We start from the raw sequence: 9,425 nt of genomic DNA on the forward strand, positions 1-9,425 counted from the left end.
CGATACTAACCTTACAGCCTTTTCCTGTGGAAGTGGTCCTGCTTACAGGATAAGTTTTTTGTAGTTTCATCTCCAGAACTGTATTTGAGGTAGTGAATTGCACCCAAAGCTATAGGAAGTGGTGGAAAATCAGTGATGGAAAAGCAAGGGAGTAGGAGAATAACATCACACTGCTGTTGAAATACAAGTTTCATATGTAAGAAAACAGTGTTTGCTTCTTGTATTTTTTCTTCCTCTTTCTTGCCTTCTTACTCTGCCCTCTTCAGCTTTTGTTTCAGTGCGTTACTTTGTACTAGCACAGATTTTGCAGGCCAAATGTTAATCTTAAACACACTGCTTTAGTGTTTTTTGTCTGCCTGTCTTTGGGATGACTGCACCTAATGGGAACAGGACCAAAGTCATAACTGCAGTGGAAGTGGATTATCTGTGGTTTGGAAGCTACGTATACATAAGACTTAAAAATTCTCTTAATTTTTTTTCTTCTTTTTCCAGATGGAGAAGGAAAGTTCATGGTTTGTGGTTTGCATAATAGCATAGGCTGAGTAGGCGTGAAGGAGACTATAGTGCGGGTGAGAAGTGTCAAGCCCCTTGCAAGGCTTTGCTCTGTAAAAAAGAAGAAATGAATCCTACAAGTGATGATCCAGTGTTTGGGACCATTTTTGACTGGGACTATCTCTTATGGGAAGTTCGTTTGATGTTTTTAGCTGCTGGTTTTTTTATCTACTTGGGAGTATTTCTTCTGTCTCACTGGTTGTCTTCATGGATAAGTAGCAGTTACCGTTCCTTGTATGGAAAGGAGAAGGTGTTTTGGAACATGGCGGTCACACGTGGTGTGTTTGGACTTCAGAGTTGTGTTGCTGGCTTATGGGCTTTGCTCATAGATCCTGTTTTTTATGCTGACAAAGTGTACTCACAGCAAAAATGGAGTTGGTGTAACTGTTTAATAGCTGCTGGATTTTTCTTGCTTGAAAATGTAGCTGTTCACATGTCCAACATTATTTTTAGAACATTTGATGTGTTCTTGGTAGTTCACCACTTGCTTGCTTTTGGTGGCTTGGCTGGCCTGGTAATTAACGTGAAATCTGGACATTATCTGCCTTTGATGGGAATGTTGCTGGAGATGAGTACTCCCTCAACGTGCATTTCCTGGATGCTTCTAAAGGTAAGAATGTGATGATTTTCATACTATGTTTGTAACAGTTTCCATGCATCTTGCTTGTCTATAGGTAATCTGTATGGTTTGTCCAGATAGCTTTTCAGCAAAACTGCTTTCTAACTGCTTTTCCTGTTACTCTGATAACTGCTTTTGTCCTGATGATATTTCTATGTTACACTCTGTGTGTGTGGATAGTGAGATGGTTTAGATTCATTGTGAGCTTGGGAAGCTGTATGCATGGGGGAGTAGCATAGATCTAGATGGAAAAAAATGCCTGAGAGTATGTAAATGTGAAAGCTGGTTATTTGCATTAGTTCTGCGGATTCCTCAGTGCCTTATCTTGAAGTAACAGTCTCACTTTTGTGTACTTTTTGTTCTTGTTTTTCTAGGCTGGCTACGCTAATACCTTTTTCTGGAAGGCAAACCAGTGGGTGATGATCCACCTGTTTCACTGCCGCATGATTCTTACTTACCACATGTGGTGGGTGTGTATTTTCAATTGGAATTCTGTGATGGAAAATCTGGGGCTTCTTCATTTTATGGTTTTATTCTCGGGATTATTTGCTGTCACACTAATACTTAACCCATACTGGACATACAAAAAGACTCAACAACTCCTCAGTCCAACTGATTGGAACTTTGAAAATAAAGCAACGGAAAATGGAAAATTAAATGGTGAAACACATGAAAAGAAGAGGATTTAGCACAGAAATGGCTGTTTCCTAGTAGGGTAGCAGAACAATACAATGCAAAATAATTATTTGCCCATGAAGTAGCAGCTTTTGCAAGAAGCTCATTGATAGAGCATCACTATGTATCAGAAGTATTTAAAAGTATTGTTTGTATTTCATACATACACATAAGATCTTCAGCCTCTTAGTTATGAATTGGACCAATGATTTGGTCAGGTTGGACAGTATTTCATTATTTAGTAATGACATGCTGTCTAAAACTATCATTTGTCCTAATGCTTCAAAGACGCTTTACAGTTAATTTGTCTGTTAAGCTCAGTGTGAATCAAGTTTAACCTGAATCCTATTTCACATATACCAGAGATACTGATACTGGAAGTTGTTTATTAAGATCAATTATGACCCAGGTTAGGTATGCATGGAAACCTAGGGTGCCATTAAATCATTCCAAGTGGCTGAATTGGTCAGTGGTAGAATACAGTCATGTCTGTGTTTTGGGGGGGGGGGTTGTGTACACTCCCTGCTTTTTGTAACATCTCAGAGAGATTGATAAAGGTAAAATATAGAGCTCCAACTCTTCAACTTCTCATAGTGACAAGGGGGAACTTTGCTGACTTTCACCAACTGGAGAAGTGGCCACAATTACTTTTCAAAGAATATTTTGAGCAATAGTAAGATATAAGCACCTGAAAGAGACAACTTATAAACCATGCATGAAATTCAGGTCAGCTCTTGATGAGGAACAGCCAGCTCTACTTTCCTATGGAGACATTACAGTCTACTCTTTACTGTGTGTAATGTTTTGTTGTTTATTTTGTTGTTGTTGTTGTTTTTGTTTGTTTTGTTAGTTTGTTGTGGTTTTTTTTTTTGGGGGGTTTTTTGGTTGTTTTGTTTGTTTGTTTTGCTTTTTCTTTAAAGTGTGCTTGAGGAAGATGATCGAGTGTTCACTGTCAAAGTGAGTTGTAGTTGCCTTCTGTATGGAAGGTGTTCATATCCACCACAAAAATGCATGAAGGGATGCAGGCATTTGTTATACTGTTGGTCTAGCTGGGTTATCATAGCGGTCCCTTCTGGACTTAATAAAATACAAGAGACAACAATAGAACAGTTTGACTCTCTTTCATCCTTGAAAAGTTTGCTGGTTGATGGATAAAATTATTTTCTTTTTAGGTCTCACATGAGTGGTCATGCAGTTAGTTCCACTAATGCTTCTGTTATCCTCTTGTTTTTGGAAGTTCTCTTAGTTTCAGAATCTGAGGTGACTCCTGTGGAGAAAAGGCCAAATCATCTCCTTCAGGAGTTCAGCTGTTTTTACAGTATTTTTATTTTACTTTGAAGAACATACAAAGTGATGCTAACTATCCTTTGCACTTTATCTGCCACATCACTCAATCTTTCCTTGACCTAAGGAATAGGTTGCTTTTTTGATAGAGACTTGGCAAATTGTGGTGGATGTTTTTCCAATAGTAGCATTAGTCTAATGGTTTCTGGGTGTAATGTTGGACAGCAGATGAAGCTATGAAGATCAGGACAGAAGAGAGTGACGCCTAGTGGCAGGAGAGCGACAAAGATACTAATTAGTTTTGGTGCTCTGTAGTAATTAGATGAAAAACTCGTCGGCTGCAACTGTCGAATAGTGTGATGTGGCCGCTATACAGATTTATTTTCCAAAGTGAAAAGACTGAGTAAGCCTAAGCTATGAAGAATTTTAGGTCAAGGCATGTGTTAGAAGCTTTCTGTACTGAACTGTATTAGATCATACTGTTCTAAATGTGTAAGGGAAGCACTCTTTGGTGTAAACAACTCCATTAATTTTTAGTGAGAATGTACGTCATTTTGTTCTGAGTAAAGGGAGGAAGATAGTGGTCAGGTTGCTGTGTTTCTTAACTCTGTGTGTGCAGAGTTGAACAACTGCTCTCTAAGGGAGAGGAAACATTGTTCTGTTAGGTCACAAATGTATAGACAGATCTTGTTGATAATGATGAAGTGGTAAGTGCTTGAAATTGCCTGTTCAAAACTAGGCTGAGAGGTTCATAGTAATTTTATGCAGCAACCCTATTATTGTCCTGCTGATACTCCATAGGAAAAAAAAATATATCTAAATTTTGTGCTACCTTCTAATTTCTAAGCAGGCCTTACTGAGTTTGCAGTGTTTTGGCAGTGTGGCCTGTCTGGATGCCATCCTATAGGTAAAAAAGAGTTACTAAAACTGGGAATTGCATACCTCTCCTATGGGATTGTGTGTGAGAGAAATGTTAAAAGTACTATAGAAAAAAAAATAGAGGGATGAATTCTTCACGAACAGAACCCAAAAATGTGATCCAAATGCGTAGCTTGCAGAATTGAAACTTCCCTTGCAGGAGTTGCAGGTGGGAAGGTAGAGACTTAAGTCACCAGATACCAAAATAATGGTGTGCTCTATGCATCTAAAAGGTTTGGATTCAATAAAATAAGGTAATAATTATAAAAATCTCAGCAACAGAATTCTGAAGAGTCCTAACAAAACCCAGAATCATCAGAAGAAAAATAAGTTTGGGCCAAGTGTGTTAATTCCTACAGTGTCTGGGTAAAGGTGGTAAAGTTTTTATATGTTAAATAAAGAAGTACAGAGAGTTGGGGTTACCAGTGTATTTGGGAGTTAAAAAAGCTTGTAGATGTGGTCCAAGCAGACAAGTTGATGGTTATAGTAGTGACACCAGGCTTATAAAGCTTTTCTGTATTACTAATTTCTGTCATGTTAAGTGGATTTTGAATCTTATTAAAAGTATTTTTTATCATAATAAGGCAATCTTTTTAATATGCATCTTGGTGTCAATTTTTTCACACGAAGATTGGTATGGCATATCTCAAAAGCCTTTTCCATGTCTTACCTATATAATTAATGATAGCTAAGATCACGTATTAACCTAAACACTGCTAGGCTTGCTAGAACAAGAGAGCTGTGCACTGATTTTATTTCTGTTGACTTGAGGAGTGAAGGCATTTTACAAGCCAGCTAGAAATGTAACAGGATAAAAAAAGATTCTTCATCTTCATGACCAAGAGTTGAAATTACTAGTTCTGTTAGACAGAGCCTCTTTTTTATTACTTGAGTGTCTTTACTGCCCTTTGGCTGCTGCCTTCAAGAGGATGTTCTGGCTTATGATTGTGGATGACTGTCTCATTGCTCTGAAACAATACAAAAAAAGTTCTCTAAATGAGGATTTTGGTGTCTAATTATTCTTAAAACTAAGTACTTCTTTTCAACACAAAGGTAGACTAGTCATCATTTGTTTATAGATTTTGTTAATGTGAAATTAATCCCAGTGCTATTGGGCCTGTTTTATAAGGCCTCATCTGCAATCCAGTATAGAAAAATTCAGTCATTTTCAGTAGGGTCTTGATCATGTCACAGGGTGTGCTGCTGCCATGATTTTGGAGGCTCTTGCATAATATGTTTTTGGGTAATATTTTGTCTGCCTAGGTGACTGTTAAGAGACTTCATCCTGCTTTCTTGTTGGACCAGCTTATCCAAGGAGTGCTTTTTTTGTCACCTTTCTGGCTGAAGCTTTTTTAATTAAACAAAACAAAAACCAAACCAATGAGCCATGATGGATGTGGGGATGTTTGGTAAGGGATTTTTCATTTGTTTTGAGTTTTGTTTTATTTTTTTTAAAAGAAAAATGTCAAGATCTAAGACACCCTAGCCAGGCATCTGGTTCTTGCCATCTTTGTACAACATTCCTAAATCACAGTTTGCATTTCTCTCCACTTATGTCCTGCCTTACATTTTTTCCAGAAATTTTCATTGTTACCCTTCTTGCCCACCAATTTTTCTAGAAAATTTGCTTGCAGTACTTGTCATGATCTTGCAGCAGTTGAATTACTTCAGTGATGCCTTTATCTTGCAGTTTTCAGCATGTACTGGTGGGCCCTTCTTCCATTAAATACCCATGTTCAAATCTTACAGGTTTTTTTGCGTTTTTTTCTGATAACACTCATATATTGCTGTCATGTACAGCAATAAGACACCTTTCTTAAACTCAGGGAGAGTCCCACTTAAAGTGAATTTAGAAGTGTTATACAAATTCAAGTCTGCTCTTGCACTGTAACGTTTGTTGAATGGTACAGCATCTTTACTCTGTGTACATAAATAAAAGTATTCTATTGAATAACTGTCTGCTGTGACTTTCATTTAATGATGAAGATAATGCCTATTGTTTTTTACTTGCTGTTTGTAGCTTGAACAATTTTTTCCGGGTGTGCACTAAAAGGATTACTTGTTTATTTTGAAATATTCTGTTAAACTCGTCAAAGGTAATGTCACATTCATGGAAATAGCTATAAAAGTTTGTAAACTAGTGTCTCTTCTCCAACATGTAACATACTACTAATATGAGCATGTATAGTTACATGACTAAAATGCTAGAAGCTGTGCCATATAGGTAAGTGTATTAAGAAAAAAAAAGCAGTATTTTTGCATTTGTCTGTATTTGTATTTGTCTGTAACTGTGAAGACACTTCATTTGCTACCAGATGACACTCTATGGTTCAGTGTGCACCACCTTAAATTTTAAAGAAACGACCTGCAACAACTTTGTCTCATTACTAAATAAGAAAATAAAATTATAAGCACTAAGCATGTGTAACTCGCATGGTGCTTTGCAGGAACTAATTTCTGATGCTTTTTAGCATTGAAAATAATACCATTACTGGTGTTGTAAGTGTTCTTACAAAAATGCACAGTGTAAGCAACTGGCTGGCATAATTTTGCCGGCTGCCTCTGCATTCAAGTCCATGAGATTAATTGAAGCAGAAAAATGACATTTACGTGTAAAGCTTCACTAACTGTGGAATGTGTGTGGGTACAGACTGGGATGAGAAGAACAATACATAATACTATGGGATTAATAAAGCCCTTAAAAAAAAATCTAAAAGGAATTTAAACATTTAATATTTTGTTATTCAGATGTTTTCAGTTAATAAGTAAATACATTTTACTTAGTTCTTGCCATATTCCCAGGAAAATATTAGAGCACACTTACGATGTTATTCAGCAATTACAGTCTTTTGATTGTGAGTCACAGCACTGCTATCTTAAGCTTATAATTTGGAACAAAAAAGTAACTGGCTGTCATTAATTTAGTAAACTCTGTTGCTGTAGTTGTCAGCCCCCAGATGGGTTTTCAGTGTTGGAAGAGACATACTCTGGATCTAATCGACTGTTGAGTGTGTTCTCCTAGTGATAGTTACTGAGCAGAAACAAGAGTACTTGCACATTGTGCTTTCCTGTTTCCTGTGAGTAAAACGGTGCTGAGGTGGAATGGCAAAGATAATGAAGTAGCAAACGTGCAAGGACATAGCTGTGTTAAAGGTGGTAGACAGGCCTAGCTTGAAAGGAAAGGAGTGGGGCCTGCTCTCATATTCACAAAGAAGAAAGCAAGGATATAGGCTGTGTCATTGCTGGCTGCTGTCTGACTTTGTGTGCTTGTATAGTCTGATGAGTCAGCTAGGGTCGCTTTTGAGTCCTTCAAGATGTGACCTGAACTGAGAGAGTGGAAATTTAATACTAGCTTTATCAGATAAAGGATACGTTACTTCTGGTCTGAAATACTTATTTTCTCATATGATTATTATTTTTATAGCTGCATCTGCTCCATTTAATGCCTACATGTTAGAGTCCTGTATAAACTGGCACTGCTTTCACCACTATGTTCTCTAACATGTGCTGTAAAGACTTGTGAGGATGTACCTTGTTTTAGTACTGAGAGTTCATTGTAGCAGCTCCAGGTAGTCGCTTTACCTGACTTCTATGTTCCCATTGTTACAGAAGTCTGCAACTTCCCTCTTCTGCTGTGATACTTCTGCCAAAAGTGCTTTGCCTTATGAACATTGTATTCTGTCACCAAAGCTGTGCTCACTGAAGTTTAAGCATGAGGCTTGCACCGAGTTGGGAGGAGGAATATAAATGAAAACTAATTTCACAGAAGGCAGAGGACTGACTTCCTGCTTTTCTGCAGTTCTTCTGTCAGGACCTTTTAACAATATTTTAACAATTTTAACAATAAATTAAGGTAATAACTAAGTTACCTTGAAAAACCAAAGCCATGCAAGGAAACTACAAAAGTACAGAGAAGTGGTTTGTGTTGAATTGACTTGGAGAATCTAATAAGGTCTTGATCATGGAATCATAGAACGTTAGCAGTTGGAAGGGACCTCTAGAGATCATATTATCCACACCCCCTGCCAAAGCAGGATCACCTAGGGTAGGCCGAAAACTGCAAATAATATTCCAGGTGTGGTCTCACAAGGGCAGAGCGTGTGGGAGAGCCTCCCTAGACCTGTTCATCTTGTCTTGTGGATCATACTTACAGGAAGAAAGTGCTTCCTGGAAAACAGTAGTAGTCTTGCTTAGGAGTCATAGGAAATTAATATGAAAAAAAAATTAGAAGGCTTGGGATGAGGTAGCTGAGACTGGTTGTTAAGTCTGTACAGTGCTGACCAGTTGCAGTTGAACATTGAATATGAAGGCTTAAAAGCATCAGAGAATCTACATTTCTTTTCTCCTCAGCAACATATTGTTTGAAATATGACTTAGACACTGGTTGAGGCTAAGTTTGATGACCATTTTTAGGACATCAAAGTTCCCAAGCAATGCATTGCCTAAGGCTGAAGGAGCCTACAGTTTGTTCTAATTCGTAGTAATTCATTCTTATATTATCACTGCCTTTTTATCTTACACAAATATTATTTACCCCTGGAGGGTCTTTTGCATATTCATTAGTATGAAACAATCTGCTCTTTAATTTTCCTAGCCATCCTAGCACTTTTTATTTGCCACTTTTCCCACTTGGATTCCACTTGCTTAAATGTTGGCAGCTTAGAGTTGTACATCGTATTTCACAATCTTCCCAGTACCCTGTATTACACTAGTCCTTCATTTATACCACTGGAAATAGCTCTGCTTCAGCCAAAGGTGACATTTATGTTTTATAGTTACATGAACTTAGTGCTTCATGGTCCTCCCATGACAGTGAATTCATTCGTGTTTTTCCCTTCCTCAGCTTCAGAACGAAGCTGAGCCATCAGAGCACAGTGAAATAACCAAAAGTAGGAATTTTGTGTTATAGACATAACTCGTGCATATTACTGTACTGTGTGTGAGTACTCAGAGGGTTGCAGGGGGGTGTCTGAGGAGAGGCCTGGGCTGCCCTGTGTGTGATGCAGTTGGTTCCAGCTGCATCCAACTGAGCAACAGGGCACTGCTGAGCCTCCCAGCCAAGGTGGTGGTGCTTTGGGGAAATGTATTTAAGAAGGGGTGAACACATGGCACAGGCAACATAAGGAGTAAGGAAAAAAGAGAATTAACTCTGCAGGCACAGAGGTGAGAGGAGGGTGGGAGGAGCTGCTGCAGGCACTGGAGCAGAGATTCCCCTCCAGACCTTGTGGGAGCCCACAGAGGAACAGGTTTATCCTGAAGGACTGCAGCCTGTGGGAAGTACCCACACTGAAGCAAGGGAGGTATGGAAGGAGGAAGGAGTGCAGAGACCGACACTCCTCCGCTCCTCGCCCGTCCCACCGCAGAGCCCCGCGTCGCC

At 38.6% G+C, this 9,425-nt stretch overlaps 1 protein-coding gene across 1 annotated transcript; it reads left to right on the plus strand.

The window, feature by feature from the left end:
* Positions 1 to 619: 619 nt before the first annotated feature.
* Positions 620 to 1,860, plus strand: CLN8 (ceroid-lipofuscinosis, neuronal 8 (epilepsy, progressive with mental retardation)). The gene is given in 4 exon segments (XM_009999176.1): positions 620 to 1,019; positions 1,022 to 1,071; positions 1,073 to 1,162; positions 1,546 to 1,860. Coding segments are annotated over 4 exon segments (855 nt in total).
* Positions 1,861 to 9,425: the final 7,565 nt, after the last annotated feature.

This window comes from Chaetura pelagica, unplaced genomic scaffold (genome assembly GCF_000747805.2).
Source record: "Chaetura pelagica isolate M959 unplaced genomic scaffold, ChaPel_1.0 scaffold90, whole genome shotgun sequence".
Classification (NCBI taxonomy): Eukaryota; Metazoa; Chordata; class Aves; order Apodiformes; family Apodidae; genus Chaetura; species Chaetura pelagica.